The following is a 23480-nucleotide window of genomic DNA, read 5'->3' on the forward strand; positions in this document are numbered from 1 at the left end:
AACCATTATTAGCAGATACAAACACAGCTAATTTTACAAAACTCCTGCTAAATTCCTACTAAATATAAAAGCTTAACCTGTATGGAGGTAATAAATAACAAATATTTGTCATTTTTACCTTGTGCCTTTTTGCAAAATTGTAAAAGTCGAACCTACGCAAAAATTTGAATATCCAAAATTTTCCTAAAATCTGAAGGTTTTCATTTACAGCTTTCAGAATTTGTTAAACACCCCCCCCCCCCCCCCAAAAAAAAAACATATATTTTCTGAAAGCATATGACCTCTTGACTAAAAAGAAGGTGCTACTGATTTTTTAGGCCCTGCAGCAAAAAATACACTAAAACCATTATTAGAAGATAAAAAAAACAGCAAATTTTACAAAACTCCTACTAAATATAAACACTGTGTTGAGTTAATAAATAACAAATATTTGTAAATATAAAATAGAATTTTTTGCAAAATGGTGAAAAACAAACGTACCCAAAAATTTCTAAAAAAATCTGGAGGTTTTAATTTTTTACTTACAGCTTTCAGAGTTTGTAAAACACCCCTCAAACCATATATTTTCTGAAAGCATATGACCAGTAGAACAAAAAGAAGGTGCTACTGGTTTTTAAGGCCCCGTGATTTTTGCGCAAAAACAAACCCCACTAAAATCCGTATTTGCACACATAAACACAATAACTTACATAATTCCTGCTAAATAACGAAGGTCTCATTCAGAGGGGTGTGCTAGAAAGTCACTGAGCCCATTTGTTTTTTTCTCTATTCATCCTCAGATTGTGTGTGCTATCATTGCTGGTTCACTCCAATTCTCGTTCCTCTGTGCTTTCTGCTGGATGTCTATTGAAAGTTTTCTGCTCTTCATGACTGTCCGAAACCTGAGGGCTGTCAATTATATGGCTTCCCGAAAATCAAACTTTCCAGTTATGTGTCTTCTGGGGTGTGGTATCCCATCTGTGATTGTGGGGATTTCAGCAGCTGTTCGTCCATATCACTACGGGACAGACTTGTAGTAAGTTTTAGTCTTCTCTTCTACAGAATATATGGGAACTATGATATTGAATTTTTTTTCACCTGTCAGTAGGACCAAGACATACTGAGCAGAGCTGCCAACTAAATCTTGATCCTGGTATCCCCACAGATATTAAGAATCAGCAGCTGAATTGCTAAGGAAATAAATACCAGAAAGCTGTGATTTCAAAGTGAGCTCGTACTTTGCTTATAATGGGCAAAATTACAGACTTGCTGCAAAGCATGCACCATAGGAAAATGTGATTTACCTTTCCCATGCTCCCCCTCCACTGGAGCCACTGGAGCCCTAGGAAGATCAACTTTTTATGGAACAGAAAGGACTTTTGCTTTCCCTGAATCAGCTGGGGTTTTCAATGTAGGGACCAACACAGGGTTGAAAAAGACAATGGGATATAATTAGATTTTTTTATGGGTGTGTCTGATCAAAGTATTTTAACCCCACACCATAGGTGGTGTGAAAATAACAAAACTTTTGTAAACATGTGCAAAGTACAGTATGCATTTCCGTAAATAGGTTAAAGCAGATCTCCTCTGCACCTGAGCACCACAAACCAAAAACACTGTTTAATTCATTTTTAGTATTCAAAGCAAACTGTCCCATCCATTCATGTCTCCATGCTTCATTTTGCTGAAAAATTACTTTGAAAAACACCTCCTAGCATTTCTGGTCATAACCATCTTGGGGGCAGATGATTCATGTAGCATTTATTTCCTGCGATCCATACAGGAGAGTGTGCTTAGCTAAGAAAATCCCTCTTCCTCTCCTTTCTCCTGAAGACTCCTGGGATGTATGACATCATTTTCCTAGGCAAGAATCCAGGAAGTAACTGAACAAATGTAAAACAAAAAGTTTAAAACAAGTAAATATGCTATACTGTATCTCACAAAAGTGAGTACACACCTCACACTTTTGTAAATATATTATTATATCTTTTGATGTGACAACACTGAAGAAATGACACTTTGCTACAATGTAAACTAGTGAGTGTACAGCTTGTATAACACTGTATATTTGCCGTTCCCTCAAAATAACTCAACACACAGCCATTAATGTCTAAACCACTGGCAACAAAAGTGAGTACACTCCTAAGTGAAAATTTCCAAATTGGGCCCAATTAGCCATTTCCCTCCCCAGTGTCATCTGACTCATTAGTGTTACAAGCTGTCAGGTGTAACTGGGGAGCGAGTGTGTTAAATTTGGTGTTATTGCTCTCACTCTCTCATACTGGTCACTGGAAGTTCAACATGGCATCTCATGGCAAAGAACTCTCTGAGGGTCTGAGAAAAAAATTGTTGCTCTACATAAAGATAACCTAGACTATAATATGATTGCCAAGACCCTAAAACTGAGCTGCAGCAGTTCAAAAGGACAGGTTTCACTCAGAAAAGACCATGGTTGACCGAAGAAGTTGAGTGCACATGCTCAGTGTTATATCCAAAGCTTGTCTTTGGGAAATAGATGTATGAGTGCTGCCAGCATTGCTGCAGAGGTTGAAGGGGCCTGTCAGTGCTCAGACCATACACCGCACACTGCATCAAATTGGCCTGCATGGCTGTCATCCCAGAAGAAAGTCTCTACTAAAGATGATGCACAAGAAAGCCACAAACAGTTTGCTGAAGACAAGCAGACTAAGGACATGGATTACTGGAACCATGTTCTGTGGTCCGATGAGACATATAAACTTTTTTGGCTCAGATGGTGTCAAGCGTGTGTGACGGCAACCAGGTGAGGAGAACAAAGACAAGTGTGTCTTGGCTACAGTCAAGCATGGTGATGAAAGTGTCATGGTCTGGGGCTGCATGAGTGCTACCGGCACTGGGGAGTTACAGTTCATTGAGGGAACCATGAATGCCAACATGTACTGTGACATACTAAAGAAGAGCACGATCCCCTCCCTTCGGAGACTGGGCTGCAGGGCAGTATTCCAACATAATGACCCCAAACACACCTCCAAATGACCACTGCCTTGCTAAAGAAGCTGAGGGTAAAGGTGATGGATTGGCTAAGCATGTCTCCAGATCTAAACCCTATTGAGCATCTGCGGGGTATCCTTAAACGGAAGGTGGAGGAGAGCAAGGTCTCTAACATCCACCAGATCTGTGATGTCATCATAGAGGAGTGGAAGAGGACTCCAGTGGCAGCCTGTGAAGCTCTGGTGAACTCCATGCCAAAGAGGGTTAAGGCAGTACTGGAAAATAATGGTGGCCACACAAAATATTGACACTTTGGGTCCAATTTGGACATCTTCACTTAGGGGTGTACTCACTTTTGTTGCCAGCGGTTTAGACATTAATGACTGTGTGTTGACTTATTTTGAGGGGACAGCAAATTTACACTGTTATACAAGCTGTACACTCACTACTTTACATTGTAGCAAAGTGGAATTTCCTTAGTGTTGTCACATGAAAAGATATAATAAAATATTTACAAAAATGTGAGGGTTGTAATCACTTTTGTGAGATACTGTATTTTTCTATCTGTAAACTAATGCATGCAGCATGAGGATTAAAAATAATCAATGTTGATTGGGAGAGTGAAGTTCCACTTTTAAACTGTATTCTATGTTTATTACCATTTTGGTTTAATAGAGTATCTCTTCAATTGTTTCTTTTTTGTGTGAATTGTACTGTATTGTTTTTTAATGTCCACATAGTTCACTTTACAGTATATCTGAACAGTCTCCTCTCTGCAATCTAGTTGCTGGCTCAGTCTTGACATTGTTTGGAGTTTCCTTGGTCCAGTCTTTGTTTTTATCATTGTAAGTATAAAAGCCTGTGCACCTTTTACCATTTGTAGTTGCCATATATTCTGAGACAGTTGCCTTTTAACACCTAGTAGTATTTTTCTTGATCAGCAGCAAGTAAAGGCTGATTAAAACATGATAATTAAAAGAAAAAAAAAAAAAACAACAGGATACTTTGTACATGCCTAAAAAAAATATGTTATCAACAACATACAATTTCACTTGAATGTGCTACTTTTTTCAAGATTGCCTCAATTCTAACTAAAAGCAAAACTTTTATTTAGTTTTGGATAGAGTAGAGAGGAATTAGAACACCTATCAGTTTTTATTGCTCTATGTGCCCCCATTAACCTGCTTGGCGGTTTTTCCCGAGTCTGGCTCGGGGTGGAATTTCAGTACCACGAGCGGTAATCCCGAGCTAGACTCGGGATCGCATTGCAGGATACAGGGAGACTTACTTACTTTGTCCCCTGGATCCTGCGATGTGTGTACGAGCCGTCCTCCGCTCGATTCACACAGTGCCTGAGTGCCGCCGAGCTCCGTTCCCTGCGACGTTACGACGCACGGGAGCGGAGATCGGCGCCAAATTCAAAAAAGTAAAAACACAAAACACATACAGTATACTGTAATCTTACAGATTACAGTACTGTATAAAAAAATAAACATCCCCTTTGTCCTTAGTGGTCTGTCCAGTGCCCTGCGTGCACTTTTATATCATAAATACAGTTTTTTCTGCCTGGAATTTGGAGATTGTCCATAGCAACCAAAAAGTGTCCCTTTATGTCAAAAGTGATTTTAGACCAGCTAGAAAACAGCGATAATAAATTAGAATCACTTGCAGAATTGAGCGATAGTTATTTGTGGGGAGATCCGTCATCAAACACTAAATCTAATGACAGCGACAATTCTACAAATGAATAAATTTCTGTGTTTTTGGATTTGATTATATTATTGAATAATTTTTATTATTATTTGTTATCATTATTTATAGTTATTTATTATATTATAAACTTTATCATACCTGGGATGTCTACTAGACTCTGGTTTGAACAGATTTAAGAAATCTATTCCTAAGAATTGCATGCCTGCAATATAAAACGCCAAATTTCCATGCAAAATAATTGTACTGCTTTCAGCACCTAAAATCAGAAATAATCATACTGCCAGGGAGGTTAAGGAGATTCCCCCCTCTCTATTTGTCCTGTTTACCATTATCATTGAAAGTGAAAGTAAAAGAAAATCCCACATTTTGGGTTGTCCCCCGAAAAGTAATAGAGGTGAAATCTTCCAATGGGGACACTATTTATGGTAACCTGGGGGTCCCCAAGTAATTCCCTTAATTTGCATGGATTTCCTCTCACTTCCTGTTTGGCTATGGGACAGGAAGTGAAGGGAAATCTCAGCAATAGGATACTGGTGTTGAAAAAAATCTGACAGGGGTTACAACCCTCACTTGCTCTATCCAAAATAAAAAAAGTAAAAAAGTTTTGTTCTACTTTAAGGTTTCTGATGAGTGGATGCAAGAGAAAATCATATACTGGACTATACCATTGTAGGTAGATGTCCTTAGCTACTGATGATATATTGTCCTTTAATGGTGCTGGGTTGTGTTTACAAAGGCATGTATGGTTCTAGGAGAGGTCTTCTGCTCTTAGGGCAGGAACTCCATACCCATGCTTCTTTACCCATTTGAGGAGACACTTACACAGGGGCGTAACTATAGGGGTGCAGCAGTCGTGACCGCAACTGGGCACTGTGATGCAGGGGGCCCATGCAGCAGCATAGGCAGCTAGGGGTACCAGTGCACCATGCACACGGGTGGCTGGAGGTGGAGGGTGACTAGCAGAGCTCCATGCTCGACTATCGCACTCGCTGCTCTTTAGTTGTGCATTCCCCGGATGACCTGTGTCCTCGGCCGGCTCCTCAGAGTACCCCTCTCCTGCTCCATGCATTGCCGCTCAGTCCGATGTTTGTTCTCCCCAGCCAGAGTCCCGCCCCCCCCCCCCCCCGAGTCCAGCCCACTCTGCACTGCATTCTCCCGGGTAAACAAACTTTAAGCACACAGATGCAGTTCAGCCCTATGAGAGCCCCCCGGAGGACACTGCAGGCTTATCTGCCAGCCCCCCTCCTCCCCCGTCATACACAGATGATGAAAGCTCTTTCTGGGAGATATACTGATCGCCCGTCCTGCACACTGGATGGAACCCAGGCCAACATGGATGTGCCAACATGGATGTGTGCGCGGTCTACAGCTTGGTCATGGTGAGTGAGAGGACCCCATCCCCCACACACCATTACATACCCCCTCCATCTCCCCCAGGGACAGGGGACCCTTCTCACATGGGGACAGTGACCCCCATCTCCCCTGGGGACAGGGACCCCTTCTCACCTGGGGACAGTAACTTCATCTGCCCTGGAGAAAAGGACCTCATCTCTTCTGGGGACGGGGACTTCATCCTGCCTAGGGAAAGTCCCCAAATGGGGCACCTAAAAATTTAATAAAAACTACTGATGCCAGTGGTGGAGCTACAGGGCTCACAAAGGTCATACCTGTGACCATGCCCTGGAGTTCCACCACCGGACTCGGAGGGAAGGGCCCTGGCTGGGGTTCAGGGGGGCCCTTCGTGGTTTCTTGCATCGGGGCCCTGAAGGTTCTAGTTACGCCACTGCCCTTACAATATAATTCTGCCTTATTCCTACTGTATTCTTTGGAAGAAGCATTGAATTTTTCTTTCCCCCTCATCATTTGCACTTCAATCGTCATTGCCCTCTATTCTAGTGATTTATGCCCCAAAAAAAAAGACAAGCCAAAAATAAAAAAAAATGTAGTTGACATCATTTTGGCAATGGTTCATTTGCTTACAATCAGCCATGTTCTCACTAAGTTATTTACAGCTGTCTTGTAAGTGTAATTGCTCCTTTACCAGTTACTTAGTGAACACTAAAGAAAGCCGTGAATGCTACTAATGATGGTTATTAGTATTTAATAACATGCAACTTCAGAGTCTTTTTAATATTGAGGATGAGAAACGATTAAATCATAGCAGTATAGACTTATGATCTCTCAGTATATCTTGTCATATTTATGTTATTAACTTTATCTTAAATAGACAAACACAGTTCTGTTGGTCTTCACTGTTCATCTCCTGAGAAAGAGGCTGGCATCTGTAAATACAAATGTGTCCACTCTGAAGAACACCCGGTAAGTAGATGGTGAAACAAAATTGTCTGAATGATTGATGAATTTGTTATCCTGGGTTTAGAGGTTGACTCCATCCAGGACACGTGACATATCTAAGCCCCTGTACACATGGTCGGACATTCCGACAACAAAATCCGTCTCATTTTGTCCGAAACTGGTGTTGCATACACGCGGTTGGACAAAGTTGTCGGAAAATCCGATTGTTCAGAACGTGATGACGTTATTTAGTTACGACAGGACTACGTTCAGGCTAGTAGCCAAAAGCTTTGGTCTAGGAATTTGATCTGAGTATGCGTGGCACTTTGTCCGACCAGAATTCTCTACAAACGATCGGACAAAGTCCGATCGGATCATGTTGTTGGAAAATTTTTATATCCAGCTCTCAAACTTTGTTGGTCAGACATTCCGAAGGAAAAAGTCAGATGAAGCCCACACACGGTTGGATTATCCGACAACACAGTCCGATCAGACATTTTCCGTCAGAATGTCCGACCATGTGTACAAGGGCTAAGGGTTTGCACTGGCACAAATGTTGGATCACTTACAACATATATCTACCATATGGGATCTAGCATGAGGGTCACCTACCAGGATGAGTCTTATTCATTCTATTGGATCATCCAGCATAAATTGAAACTTCAGCTGCAAAGCAGCAGTGAATCAATTGATGGAAAAGCTGTTAATAAACAGTTAGAAAGCACCAGGCTTTAACAACACACAATTGGCAGCAACAGTAAACAGTGTCCAACAATGTTAAGGCACTGGCTAAACAATTGACCTGACTGGCCGCAATCACTAAATGTCAACAATGAGCCTTTGTATTCATTCTGCAAAAGTTGCCCTTAGGAAAAGACCTATAGTCTCCATGAAAGCACCCAGTTATTATTAGGCTCCTTGCCCTCAACCCTCTGCCGGATATATGGAGGAGCCCAACTTTTGTGTCGGTGCACATGAAACCATCCCTTTAAGAAGTCTGCATGCAGTGGTACAGTGTTCTGAAATGACTATTGGTCTCACTCTGCTAGCAGCAGTAGTGTTAAGCCAACCAGTAGCCACTCACCAGTCCTGTGTGCACAGCAAACTCCCGCCCAGATGCTTGGCAACAGGGGACTTCTCTGGCAGTATCCACAAGGCAATGTGAGTCTCCTATCTGTGTGACCGGCTCTCAATAGCCTAGGTCACAGTCTCTGGCCCAAGGATGATGGCCCTCTCCTTTTACTGCCTTACTCCCTTTACTCCTTTACTGAGACTTGTAATGCCTTGGTCCTTCCACAGAAAGAGATTGTCCTTTCTTATTCCTCCCAGCAAAAACTACCTCTGGTTGCTCCCTTGTTATCCCCCTCCTTGGACATGAAGTCCTTCCCCATCTGCTACAATATTCAGGTCCCTCAGTGAACTCAGTTTCCCAAAATCCATCACTTTTATGCATCAGAGTCTCTCTAGTATTTGTGCGGATGGAAGCAGAATGGCACTTGCTAGATCAACATAGAAGTCCTGTGTGAACACATGGAGCAACTGTAGAATGGCGTCCCTGTAGTTGCTTCTTTCTGGCCAGCTAAGCACCTGGCTACATATAAAAAACTGGTAACAGTTTCAATTTATTTTTAAAACCTTTATATACATAATATGGTATATTTGAAATTGCCATCACCCACTATAACTGCCTGCACAGGCTTTTGAAATCATTGGAAATAAGAGGAGTAAATAAAGGGGGCGCAAACTCCTATAAGCAGCCTTTCTCAGTGCTTCATACACACCATCTCTGAACTGTATGGAAGATTGTAGGTCATATTCCCACCTAACCTTCCCTCCTACTTACAGGTTGCTGACTTTCAAAGCCATTGCTCAGCTTTTTATCCTTGGCTGTACCTGGGGTATTGGCTACTTCCAGTTTGGACGTCATGGTCTGATCTTTTCCTACCTCTTCACTATCTGTAACAGCCTCCAGGGAGCATACATCTTCATTGTACACTGTCTTCTCAATCAACAGGTATGCTTATATTAATAAAACATGAAGTGCAAAGCTAACATTTTCTACAGCTATGTTTGGGCAAATATGGCTTTGTCCAACAGACATTGCGGGATGGAGTCAAGCATGAAAGCATTCTGCTTTACTTCCTTCAGCCTACTAATTACGGGGAGTGGTTAATAGGACACAAGTGCTTGAGGTCTATATAACTTTGTGTAGAACTCATGTGAAATTGCCAAACTGCTGGTTGTAAGCTAAACAGTGGAGCCTTGAGTGGAGTGTGAATAAGTATTGCTTTTTGACTGCTGGTGACTGCTGGGTTGCATTTTTAGGTTCTTTTGGGGCTTTTCCTTGTAGCTTTTTAATACCTTTTTCTGACACTTTAAATAGGTTTTTTTTTCTTCTTCTTTACTTCCTTCAGCCTACTAATTAAGGGGAGTGGTTAATTGGGCACAGGTGCTTGAGGTCTATATAACTTTGTGTAGAACTCATTGTGAGCCTGCTCATCTTGAGTCTCTGGGAACTCTGTCTAAGTGGAACTGGTCAAAGTGGTGAGTTAAAAACCAGAGTTAGTAGAACTGGTCAAAGTGGTGAGTTAAAACCCAGAGTTCGGGGAACTGGTCAACGTGGTGAGTTAAAAACCAGAGTTAGTGGAACTGGTCAAAGTGGTGAGTTAAAAACCAGAGTTAGGGGAACTGGTCAAAGTGGTGAGTTAAAAACCAGAGTTTAAAACAGGAGGTTATAACAAGGGTCATAGTACCTGTGTAGTGTGAGTACCTGAGTGTTGTCTGAGTAGTGTATGTGTGGATTGTTAGTACTTGTGTGTTGTGGGTGCACGCTGGTCTGTGAGTACCTGTGTACTGTCTTCTTGAGTATTAGTGTCAGGAAGCTAGTTGTTAGGTAATTTGGACTGGGTATAATTTCTAATCCTCAATAAATTGATAGGTACGATGACTGGCGGGTGTAGAGAGGTGACTCAGTGTACATCTTGCAGCATATATGTGTTCCGTGATCATCTGATCGAGGGCGACTACTGCTGTGCAAAATGTAAGCACATAGTTTCCCTGGAAGCCCAGGTTCTGAATTTGGGGAAGCAACTGTCAGCACTGAGAGGACCCTCCACCCTAAATGAGAGCCGGGAATGTAAACGGCAGGTGCCAGCAGGGGCCAGCACAGAGGTGGGTGGAGACAAAGAGGTGCAGGCACTAGCAGAGAGTAGATGGGTGACAGTCAGGAAGGGTAGAGGAGCAAGTGCCAGGGAGGCCGATCCATGGCTGGAGCATCCCAATAAGTACGCTCCATTGAGTGACATTGGTGATCCCAGTCAGGGACCAGCACTGCTGGAGCTGAGGGATTCTCCTAGCTGCCAGGGGAAGAACTCCTCCAGTGAGAGGGGGGGGGGGGGGGGAAGACAGATTCTGGTGGTAGGGGACTCAATTCTTAGGAGGATAGAGAGGGTAATCTGTAACAAAGACCTGAAGTGCTGAACTGTATGTTGTCTGCCGGGCGCTCGGGTTCGGCACATCACGAATCTGGTGGACAGATTACTGGGAGGGGCTGGGGTAGACCCAGCTGTCATGGGGCATGTTGGCACCAATGACAAAGTCAGAGGCAGATGGAGTGTCCTAAAGAATGATTTTAGGGACTTGGGAGCTAAATTGAGGAAAAGGACCTCCAAGGTAGTATTCTCAGGAATACTACAGGTAAATTGAGCCACACCAGAAAGGAAGAGGGAGATTAGGGAAGTAAACAAGTGGCTCAAGTAGTAGTAAGGAGGGGTTTGGGTTCCTGGAGGACTGGGATGACTTTTCAGTCGATAACCGGTACTATAGAAGGGACGGACTACACCTAAATGAGGAGGGTGCAGATCAGCTGGGATTAAGGATGGCCAAAAAAGTTAGAGGGGTTTTTAAACTAGGCGATGGGGGGGGGAGGGTCCAGAGATAGAGATAGTCAGCGTGGAGCATATTCCAGAGGGTAATATTAGGGGCATTAGTGGTAAGGTAACCAAAGCACATAAACCCAAGGTAAATATAGTGGCAAGTCCTAGTTGTAATCTCAGAACACCCAAGAGGATAGTATGTGACCGGTCAAAATATATTAATGCATTAAAATGTTTGTTCCCCAATGCCAGAAGTCTGCCAAGCAAAATAGGTGAGTTGGAAGCTCTGGTGCACCAGGAGAGCTATGATGTAATCGGTATTGCTGAAACTTGGCTTCATTCCTCACATTTCTGGGCTAGTAATATTCCTGGCTATGCACTCTTTCAGAAAGACAGAGTAAAAAGGAAAGGTGGAGGGGTCTGTCTGTATGTGAGAAGAGATCTCAAAGCGAGGGAGAAAGAGGACCTGGTGGACAGAGAGTGTGATGAGTCTGAAGCATTATGGGTGGAACTGCATACAGATGTGCGTAGTTCAAAGTTAATCATTGGAGTTTGTTATAGACCACCCAATGTTAATGAGGAGGTGGAGACTCAGCTCCTTGCACAGATATAAAGGGCTGCAATTGCTGGAACAGTGATAATAATGGGGGATTTTAACTACCCAGAAATTGACTGGAGTAATGGCACTGCTGGGACAGTTAAAGGCAAAAATGTATAAACCTATTACAGGACAATTTTATGGTCCAGTTTATTGAGACCCCAACTAGGAATGATGCTCTGTTGGACCTGGTAATCTCAAACCATGCAGAACGTATTACTAATGTTCAGATAAAGGAACACCTGGGTAGCAGTGACCATAACATCATTTCATTTGATGTTAGCTGTAAGCAAAAATCACATACGGGAAAGATAAAAACACTTAATTTCACGAGAGCAAATTTTCCAAGGATGAGGGCTGCTCTCCAGGACCTAGACAGGGAGAGAATATTGGCATCAATGAGCACAGAACAGAAATGGGAATTCTTCAAAAAGACTGTTTGTGATCTCACTGCAAAGTATATTCCCATGGGCAATACGTTTAAAAGGCTAAAAATAAAACCAATGTGGCTCACGGCCAAAGTTAAAAAAGCTATAAACTATAAAAAAGAGCTTTTAAAAAATATAAAAATTAAGGAACGCTAGTGCCATTTAAATGTCACAAAGAGTATAACAGAATATGTAAAAAGGAAATCAAGGATGCAAAAATTCAAAATGAAAGACAGATTGCAAAAGATAGTAGGACAAACCCCCAAAAATCCTTCAAATATATTACTAGTAAAAAGGTCAAGTCTGAGCATGTAGGCCCTTTACAAAATAATCTGGAGTGGGTGACTGGGGACAAAGAGAAGGCTAACTTATTAAATAATTTCTTCAGCTCTGTGTATACAAAGGAGCATGGGGGAGCTCATGTCCATAATGGGGGTGGTAGTGACACAGCCCCAAATCCACAATGGCTCAAAAGTAATATGGTCCAGAAATATTTGGACAGAATAAAGGTGGATAAAGCACCTGGACCTGATGGCATCCACCCACGGATCCTGTAATTTCAAGGTCATTGTATCTAATTTTTAGGGACTCATTAATGACAGGAATAGTACCACTGGATTGGCGCAGGGCCAATGTGGTGCCTATATTTAAAAAGGGAACAAAGTCTTTACCAAGTAACTATAGACCTGTTAGTTTAACTTTTATAGTTGGGAAGATACTGGAGGGATTAATAAAAGACCACATAGACGAGTTGTTGCAGGAAAAAAATATTTTAAGCAACAGACAACATGGATTCATGAAAGACAGAAGTTGTCAGACAAACCTGTTTTCTTTTTATGATGTGGTAAGTAAAACCTTGGACAGAGGAGTGGCGGTGGAAGTGGTATACTTGGATTTTGCAAAAGCGTTCGATACAGTTCCGCATACACAGCTCATGTGTAAGGTAAAGTCTACAGGTTTGGAAATATCAGTTTGTAAAAGGATAGAAAACTGGCTAAAATACAGAATTCAGAGAGTAGTGGTTAATGATTCTTACTCTGAATGGTCTAAGGTTATCAGTGGTGTACCCCAAGGTTCAGTGCTGGGACCCTTACTTTTTAATATCTTTATATAAAAAAGACTACAAAAAACTCATAACTCTATTTCGGAAATGCAGCCATTTGCAGTGCAAAGTACGGAAGCCCATATTGTATTAATACCAAAACCTGAAAAAGATAGCTCATTATGTAAGAACTATAGGCCTATATCTTTGACAAATATAGATATGAGAATATACTCAAAATTTTTATCTAAACGAATAACAGAGATAATATCAGAGCATATAAACCGGGAACAAACAGGATTTATGAAAGGGAGAGAAACAAGGGATAATATCATTAAAACATGTACGCTGATGGAATACGCTCAGAGAACTGCCGTCCCAGCATGCCTCTTGGCTATAGATGCCGAAAAGGCATTTGATAGGGTGGGATGGCAGTTCTTAGAGGAAGTATTAAAGCAAATAGGAATGGGACTAAAAATGTTAGGAAGGATTGTAGCATTATATAAAAATTCAAGAGCCAAAGTGAGAACAAATGGAATATTATCGAAATATATAAAAATATCAAATGGGACTCGACAAGGTTGTCCCCTATCCCCTTTATTGTATGTATTAATAATGGAACACCTTATGGAAGCTATAAGGAAGAATAAGGATATTAAAGGGATAAAGGTTAAGGATAAGGAATATAAAATGTCTGCATATGCAGACGATCTCTTACTATACGTAACTAATCCTATAATAACTATACCAAATTTAATAAAAGAACTGGATAGATTTGGGGAAGTGAGTAACTTTAAAGTAAATTATGACAAATCTGAATTAATGAGTATTACATTAGAAGAAAAAATACAAAAAACTATACAAAAGGATTTCCCATTTAAGTGGAAACAGAATGCAATTAAATATTTGGGAATTTATATCCCAAAAGATTTAAAACATCTACAGGCTATGAATCATAATGTGGCAGTACATAAGATAAAAAAAATATTAGAAAAATATGATAAAATAACATATTCATGGTTAGGGAAAATAAGTATTGTAAAGATGGAGATATTGCCAATCACGTTATATATTTTTCAAACAATACCTATCATGCCGTTAAATAAGCTAATGAGGGAAATAAGAAAAATAGTCGAAAGCTTTATATGGGCCCATAAGGTTCCTAGAGTAAACAGAAAAATATTAAGTAGAACAAAAAAAAGGGGGTAAACTAATAAACAGTGCTCTTGAGGGTTCTCTACTATCTCCCCCATAAAAGCGCACACTGACCTATACATACGTTTTCTCGTATTTGACGACAAACTAGTTTCTTAATAACTTTATATTATCCAAGTGCCTATACAGCCCACCAGCCTTTAGGCTGGACCTCCTGTCATAGTGCAGCGCACCACTAACTCTGTTTATTAGTTTTCTCCACAGGGGTTCAGGTACCCCACTCCAGTGTGTGCAGCAGTACGCCTTTTTTCCTTTGTTCTTTACCTTGATTAGGCGCAGGAATACTTTCTTATACTTAAAAAAAAAAAAGGGGGATAAGCAGTACCTGAATACCTGCAAGCAGCCTCATTAATGAGAATAATTGACTGCCAGCATAACGGGAAAAAGAAACATGGGTTAAGCTGGAGGAGGATATGGTGGGTGAGAAATAATTTTTTTTACCATGGATAAAATCTAACTTGACTAGATGTTGACCGCCGGCCGTCAAATAACGGCCAAGCGGCGCACCTATTGTGGCGGGAGGCCGTCATATGACGGCCTCCCGTTTAAACATGGAATGCGCGCGATCGTGCACGCGCACCCCTGTTTCTTCGGTGGCGGCGTGTCTCGGAGACACCGCTCGCCACTGAAGGGGGTGAACAGCCATTGGTTATGGCTGTTTACCACGTGACTTCATCACGGCCGATCACAGATGGTCACACCCCGACTGTGCACGGCACATGCGCGCGATCGTGAGCGCTCTGCGCGTGCACGTCGGTGGCGACGTGTTCCCCGGGAACACTGCTCGTCACCGACGCTGGTAAACAGCCATTGGCCGGCTGTTTACCCACGTGATCGGCTGTGATCCTTTCACAGCCGATCACTAAAATGTAAACAAACCGCGGTAACGAGATGTTACCGAGTTGTTCTCCTCCTCACACACCGATCGTGTGTGAGGAGGAGATTGCGGTAACATCTCGTTACCGCCTAGTGTACACCAATCACACTGATTGCCTTCCCCCCCAATAAAGAGGACCTGTCACCACCCCTCATAGTACCTGTCAATCACAGTCCATCAGAGTACCTGTCACAGTCCACCAGAGTATTTGAGTACCTGTCTCAGCCCATCAGAGTACCCGAGTACCTGTCCCAGCCCATCAGAGTACCCGAGTACCTGTCCCAGCCCATCAGAGTACCCGAGTACCTGTCCCAGCCCATCAGAGTACCCGAGTACCTGTCCCAGCCCATCAGAGTACCCGAGTACCTGTCCCAGCCCATCAGAGTACCCGAGTACCTGTCACAGTTCATCTGAGTACCCGAGTACCTGTCACAGCCCATCAGAGTACCCGAGTACCTGTCACGGCACATCAGAGTACCCGAGTACCTGTCACGGCACATCAGGGTACCCGAGTACCTGTCACGGTCCATCAGGGTACCCGAGTACCTGTCACGGTCCATCAGGGTACCCGAGTACCTGTCACGGTCCATTAGAGTACCGAGTACCTGTCACGGTCCATTAGAGTACCGAGTACCTGTCACGATCCATTAGAGTACCGAGTACCTGTCACAGTCCATCAGGGTACCCGAGTATCTGTCACAGCCCATCAGAGTACCCAAGTACCTGTCACAGTTCATCAGAGTACCCGAGTACCTGTCACAGCCCATCAGAGTACCCGAGTACCTGTCACAGCCCATCAGAGTACCCGAGTACATGTCACGGCACATCAGGGTACCCGAGTACCTGTCACGGCACATCAGGGTACCCGAGTACCTGTCACGGCACATCAGGGTACCCGAGTACCTGTCACGGCACATCAGGGTACCCGAGTACCTGTCACGGTCCATCAGGGTACCCGAGTACCTGTCACGGTCCATCAGGGTACCTGAGTACCTGTCACGGTCCATCAGGGTACCCGAGTACCTGTCACGGTCCATCAGGGTACCCGAGTACCTGTCACGGTCCATCAGGGTACCCGAGTATCTGTCACGGTCCATCAGGGTACCCGAGTACCTGTCACGGTCCATCAGGGTACCCGAAGTACCTGTCACGGTCCATCAGGGTACCCGAGTACCTGTCACCAGGCCATCAGACTACCAGAGTACCTATCTCCAGCCCATCAGAGTACCCGAGAACCTATTTGCAGCCCATGTCTCATAGAATATACGTTGGGGTGTTTGCTTTCCAAAATGGAGTCATTTTGTGGGTAATTTCACTGGTCCAGGACCTTCAAAAGTGTGATGGGTAGGAATGAAATGAGATGTGTCATTTATGCTCCTAGAACGCCTGAACGTACTACTTCAATGTCCGGCCTCTCTATGTGGCCAGGCTGTGTAAAAGTCCTACACATGTGGTATCGCCATACTCGGGAGGAGTAGCAGAATGTATTTTGGGGTGTAATTTTTGCTATATACATGCTATGTGTTAGAAATATCTCATAAATTGACAATTTTGTGTAAAAAAAAAAAAATGCCTTTTCATTTTTTTCCACATATTCTAAAAACTTCTGGAAAAAAATTAACCATTCAAAAGACTCATTATGCCTCCCAGATTATACGTTGGGGTGTTTGCTTTCCAAAATGGGGTCATTTTATGGGAAATTCCATTTTCCTGGTACTCCAGGGCCTTCAAAAATGTAATAGGTGGTTGAGAAATGAGATGCGTCATTTTTGCTCGTAGAACGTCTGAAGGTACTACATCAATGTTGGTGCTCTGTATGTGGCCAGGCTGTGTAAAAGTCTCACACATGTGGTATCGCCATACTCGGGAAGAGTAGCAGAATGTATTTTGGGGTGTAATTTGTTGTATGCATATGCTGTGTGTGAGCAATAACCTGATAATATGACAATTTTGTAAAAAAAAAAAAATAATAATAATAAAAAATCTTCATTTTGCAAAGAATTGTGGGAAAAAATGACAACTTAAAAAAAACTCACCATGCTACTTACTTAATACCTTGGAATGTCTACTTTGTAAAAAGGGGTCATTTGGGGGTTATTTGTACTTTCCTGACTTGTTAGTGTCTCAAGAAATGAGGTACACCTGATGTACTGAAGGCCTGATCAGAAGTGATCAATTTTCAGTGATTGGCACCATAGTTTGTAGACTCTATAACTTTCACAAAGACCAAATAATATACACTAATGTGGGTTATTTTTACCAAAGATATGTAGCAGTATACATTTTGGCCAAAATTTATGAAGAAAAATTACTAATTAGCAAAAATTTATGACAGAAACAAAGAAAAAGGCATTTTTTTCACAAAATTTACGTTTTATTTTATTTATAGCACAAATAATAAAAAACCCACTAGTGATTAAATACCACTAAAAGAAAGCTTTATTTGTGTGGAAAAAAGGACGCAAGTTTCATATGGATACAGTGTTGGATGACTGAGTAATTTTCATTCAAACTGTGAGAGCGCTGAAAGCTGAAAATTGGTCTGGTCAGGAAGGGGGTGTAACTGCACTGTATTGAGGTGGTTAAGGACAGGAGAGAAGGTGCTACCTATTTTTGTAAGAAGTACATTAAAAATATGGGATGGTTTAATAAAAAAATGAAAACTTTTTCCATGATAGGCCCTATGACTCCACTATTTGCTAACCCTGATTTTGAGCCAGCTCTTAAAGTTACAAATTATTTAAAATGGAATAGGAACGAACATGAACGGATAATACAAATACTAGTAGATGGGAAAATACCGAAATTTCAGGATCTGGGACAAGAGTATACAAATAAATGGTTACAATATTGGCATATGAGAACATTTATTGATCCAATCATAGGGATAATTAATAGGCAAACAACTGAATTTGAACAAATAGTAATACATAAGGATAAAACAAATTAAAAAAAATATCTAAGGTCTATAAATTATTACTGCCTTCAGGAAATATTAAGGAAATAATAGGGGTAAAAAAATGGGAGGAAGAAACAGGGAAAAAACTTTTGGAGAAAGAATGGGACGAAATATTTGGAAGAATAAATAAACTATCGATAGCAACTAAACATCAAGAAAATAATTATAAGATTTCTATAAGGTGGTATAGGAGCCCCGTGGTAATGAATAAACGGAATTCTGAAGACTGCTGGAGATGTAAGGTAGAAAGGGGAACACTAGAGCATATATGGTATGGTAGTAGTAAGATAAAAGGTTTTTGGGATAAGATAATGGAAATATATCAGGAGGTTTAGAGATAAAACCAGATATAAATATGGTCTTGTTCTCCATTGCTCCAAAAATACAAAAAAAAAGGAGATAGAATTTTTACATCAGATGACCACAGCTGCAAAGGTAGTAATAGCATGTAAATGGAAAAAAACAAATGGTCCGACAAGAATGGAATGGGTGTGGGAAATGAGCAAAATGTATTATATGGAGAAAAAAATAAGAAAAGAAGGTTATATAGAAAATCGGATCTCAAAATATTGGAAAAGATGGGAGGAGCTACGTACCTCAAGGAACTTGAAAGAGTATATGTAAGAGGTGGGGGTGGGGAGGAAGGGGAATAAAAAAAAAATTATTATTTTTTTATATATATATTTTTGGATATATGTTGACATGTGTTGTGTATTATGGGGGGATAAATGTTAATGTATGTTTGTATGCTTTTTTTTTTTAATTTAAATAAAAAGAAATTTGAAACAAAACTGTGTCCTCTGCAACACAGCAGAAGAAAGAGTTTCAGACAGGAAACGGTCAACCTCCCATGTCCAATCCATGCATGTTTGAGGAGCTTAGCTATTAATTGCCTAAAGTTACCAGTCCTGCTGTGCTCTGTACAATCCCAGGGAATGAGAGTGGGGGCAGTGCAAACACTCATTCTTAATTTTTGAGTTTTCTTTTTAATATATGTATGGGTTTTATTATTTGTTAAAACAATAAAGTTAAATGATAAATATATTTTAATCAAACAGAAAAAACCTTTGTACCCAACAGAAATACCCCTTGGGTTATAATTACAACTGGTTAAGAACCTGGAATATAGATTCCAAAAGTACTATGTGGTTTCCCTATTAGCAAAAAGTAAAAGTGAACAACATTTTTATTTTTCCCAGCTGGATAACTATAGGTCAGTACCAAGTGGACTGTCAGAGATCTAAGCACCAGCAGCCATTTTGCAATATGGGGAGCCCGGTATCCCCAGTCAGCCACTTGTAAAAGTGAGCAGTCTTTATTGGTTTCTCAAAAGCAAACAAAAACTGTTTGCCAATTTTTTTAGGCAAACAGTCCATAAGCCTAGTAAAGTTAGAACGGCATAATGGCTCACCACCAGTATACCAGTCCCACACTTGGGTTCAGGGTTCCTCTTTGCTTGGGGTACCACAAAAGCCACAGGAACTCAGCAACCAAATGTCACACTTTTTCACAGCTGTAAATGACTCAACTCCACCTAAGGCTGCTTTCACACTGGGGCGGGAGCGGCGTCGGCGGTAAAGCGCCACTATTTTTAGCGGCGCTTTACCGTCGTTTTAGCGGCGGTCTGCGGGCGCTAGCGGGGTGGTTTTAACCCCCCGCTAGCGGCCAAAAAAGGGTGGCGCTTTGCCGGCGGTATTGCCGCGGTGTCCCATTGATTTCAATGGGTAGGAGCGGTTTAGGAGCGGTGAATACACCGCTCCTTCACCGCTCCAAAGATGCGGCTAGCAGGACTTTTTTCACCGTCCTGCCAGCGCATCGCTCCAGTGTGAAAGCCCTCCGGCTTTCACACTGGAGTTAAAGGGGCCGTTTTTTTTCAGGCGCTATTTTTAGCGCTGTAACGCCTGAATACCGCCCCAGTGTGAAAGGGGCCTAACCGACAGGTGCTGATTACTTTTTGCTGCTTTTCAAACCTCCCCTGCAAGCGGGTAACTTGCAATTGTAATTGTAATTCTTAAATGGAAGACGTTTGGGATGACCAGAACCCTTCCTAGAGCTGTCTGTCTGGCCAAACTGAGCTATCGGGGGAGAAGAGCCTTGGTGAGAGAGATAAAGAAGAACCCAAAGATCACTGTGGCTGAGCTCCAAAGATGCAGCCGGGAGATGGGAGAAAGGTTGTAGAAAGTCAACCATCACTGCAGCCCTCCCTCATTTGGGGCTTTATGGCAGAGTGGCCCGACGGAAGCCTTTCCTAAGTGCAAGACACATGAAAACCTGCATGGAGTTTGCTAAAAGAAAACACCCGAAGGACTCCAAGATGGTAAGAAATAAGATTCTTTGGTCTGATGAGACCAAGATAGAACTTTTTGGCCTTAATTCTAAGCGGTGTGTGTGGAGAAAACCAGGCACTGCTCATCACCGTTCCAATACAGTCCCAACAGTGAAACATGGTGGTGGCAGCATCATGCTGTGGGGGTGTTTTTCAGCTGCAGGCACAGGACGACTGGTTGCAATCAAGGGAAAGATGAATGGGGCCAAGTACAGGGATATCCTGGATGAAAAAACAGTGCTCAGGACCTCAGACTGGGCCGAAGGTTTACCTTCCAACAAGACAATGAACCTAAGAACACAGCTAAAATAACGAACTGAGTGGCTTCACAACAACTCCGTGACTGTTCTTGAATGGCCCAGCCAGAGCCCTGACTTGAATCCAATTGAGCATCTCTGGGGAGACCTAAAAATGGCTGTCCACCAACATTTATCATCCAACCTGACAAAACTGGAGAGGATCTGCAAGGAGGAATGGCAGAGGATCCCCAAATCCAGGTGTGAAAAACTTCATTCTCAAAAAGACTCTTGGCTGTATTAGAACAAAAGGGCGCTTCTACTAAATACTGGGCAAAGGGTCTGAATACTTATGTAGCGGGGTCTCTTTAAGGACTATAAAACTACTGTTCCCAGAACCCCGCTGGTTGCCAGGATGTTTTGAGTTATGCCCCAGAGACTTATGGGGGAGGGCATATAAGGAGGGGGAGAGGCCTTGTTCTTCCTCTTTGGACACCCCCCTTTCTCCTAGCAAGAGGACTGGACTGCTGGAGGCACAAGGCCTGAAGCCTGGGCCTTGTGCTCTTTTCCAAAGAGCCCTCTGCCAGCCTAGCTGTACCTGAGAGACATCTTCTCATCCTTTCTGCAGTACTGACTGCTTGTCAGTTAAGCAATGGCCCATTACAGGCAGGAACTCAGAGTTCCTTAACAGTAGCACACATGGAGTCATACAGCATGTAACTTTCCCTTCTGCCAGCCCACCTAGCTGCATCTGCCTCTTTCACCAGCCCTCCTGGTTCCCTCTTCACACAAGTTCAGACTTAAGCCCACCATGTCTTTACGGTAGACTGTCTACTGTCTACCTATGTGGCATTCTCCCCTATTTGTTGATCCCCACCAGTGAACTACTAATTCTGTCCTCTCCTTGCTCCTGTACCTCCAGGAAAGATTCCCCCCATGTGTCTTTGGCAGGATCTCTCTAGCACTCAAGCTCAGACCCAAAGCAGCCCCCCCTTCAGACTAGGGGGCATCTCCATCTTCCACCCGACTGCCCTGCTGCTGGCATAGCCCATGTCTGTTTATGAGGTAAACTCAGCCCACTATTGGGGATTGGCTGAGGTCTCATAAATATGCATGGCAGCTCCTCCTAACCCCTGCTTATAATTCTAGAAGGTTCTCCAACCTTCCAGACACCAGGGGGAGGCACCAGAGGGCTGCCAGGATGAGTCATCCAGCTCTGATCTCTAATAACCCTGACCCATTTTCAGACACACAAATGTACAAGATGAGTCGGGATTAGGAATGAGCTGAACACCCTCTGGTTCGGTTTACACCAGAACTTTCGAACGGACCGAAAATTTGTGCAAACTTTAGAACCCCATTGAAGTCTATGGGACTCAAACATTCAAAATAAAAAGTGCTAATTTTAATGGCTAATATGCAAGATATTGTCCTAAAAAGGGACATGGGTCAATGTCAAAATTGTTTTTAAAAATGGCCATTTTTTTGGGAGCACTGATTTTAATGATGATTAAAGTGAAAAAAGTGAAATATTCCTTTAAATATCATGCCTGGGGGGTGTCTATAGTATGCATGTGAAGTGGCACGTGTTTCCTGTGTTTAGAACAGTCCCTGCACAAAATGATATTTAACGGAAAAAAAGTCATTTAAAACTGCTTGTGGTTTTAATGTAATATCTGGTTCCGGCAATATGGATGAAAATCATTGAGAAAAATGGCATGGGTAGCCCCCCTGCCCATTACCAGCCCCTTTGGGTCTGTACGGATATTAAGGGGAACCCCGTGCCCATATTAAAAAAAGATAAGGCGTGGGCCCCTAGGCCCTATATACTCAGAACAGCAGTATACAGGCGGTGCAAACAAGACAGGGACTGTGTAGGATTGTTGTGTTAAGTAGAATCTGTTTGTAATTTTGAACTGGTACATTTTTAAAGTGTAGCTCCAGTCAAAAAATGTATTTTTAAGATTTTTGGAAAACATAAGGAAGGGTTATCGCCGCTGTATAATTTTTTTTTCCATCCGCAAGTAGGAGACGTTTGTAAGTTGGATGTTTGAAAGTAGGGGCCTGCCCTATATGCTCTGCAGAAATGGGGGCCTAAGGTGGTGGTGTTGCCACAACACCGTAAGTCCTCAAAGTGACTCTTGGTGGGCGCTGGAGCACCCTGCTGTGAATGATTATATCAAGAATTGTAATTACATGCCTTGTTAAACAGTGGTAGAAAAATTGAGCCTTTGCTGGTTGTGGTGGTGGTGCTGGTGCCACAACACTATAAGTCCTCACAGTTACTCTTGGTGGGCACAGGAACAGGCCCTGCTGTGAAATATTATATCAAGAATTGTAATTACATGTCCCTGTTAAACAGGGGCTGAAAAATTGGGCCTTAGGCACTGCTTGCTGGTGCCACAACACTGTAACCTCTCCCAGATACTCTAGTTGGAGTGCAGGAATGAGCCCTACTGCTAAGCATTGCATCGAAAATTTTAATTACACACCCCTGTTAAACAGGTGCTGAAAAATTGGGCCTATACAATGCAACTTCTACCATATACTCTAGTTGTAGTGCAGGAATGAGCCCTGCTGCAAAACATTGCATCAAAAATTGTATTACATGCCCCTGGTAAACAGGGGCTGAAAAATTGGGCCTTAGGCACTGATGCTGGTGCCACGATACTGAAAAATTGGGCCTCAGGCAATGCTTGCTGGTGCCACAACACTGCAACCTTTCCCAGATACTCTAGTTGGAGTCCAGGAATGAGCCCTGCTACTAAGCATTGCATCAAAAATTGTAATTACATGTCCTGTTAAACAGGGGCTGAAAAATTGGGCCTTAGGCACTGGTGCTGGTGCCATGACACTGCAACCTCTCCCATATAATCTATCTGGAGTGCAGGAATGAGCCCTGCTGCAAAGTATTGCATTAAAAATTGTAATTACACGCCCCTGCTAAACAGGGGCTGAAAAATCGGG

At 42.5% G+C, this 23480-nt stretch overlaps 1 protein-coding gene across 1 annotated transcript in view; it reads left to right on the forward strand.

Annotated features, from left to right (window-relative positions):
• Positions 1–23480, forward strand: part of LOC143960991 (adhesion G protein-coupled receptor E3-like) — a 256924-nt gene that overhangs the window by 226131 nt on the left and 7313 nt on the right. Inside the window, exons 12-15 of the mRNA XM_077470083.1 lie at positions 780–1015; positions 3734–3794; positions 6890–6981; positions 8803–8971. Coding sequence (XP_077326209.1) covers positions 780–1015; positions 3734–3794; positions 6890–6981; positions 8803–8971 — 558 coding nt within the window. The remainder of the gene's footprint in view (positions 1–779; positions 1016–3733; positions 3795–6889; positions 6982–8802; positions 8972–23480) is intronic.

The sequence above is a fragment of the Lithobates pipiens genome, unplaced genomic scaffold, assembly GCF_037356315.1.
Source record: "Lithobates pipiens isolate NorthernLeopardFrog02 unplaced genomic scaffold, aLitPip1_a1.2 Scaffold_8, whole genome shotgun sequence".
In the NCBI taxonomy this organism is placed as follows: domain Eukaryota; kingdom Metazoa; phylum Chordata; class Amphibia; order Anura; family Ranidae; genus Lithobates; species Lithobates pipiens.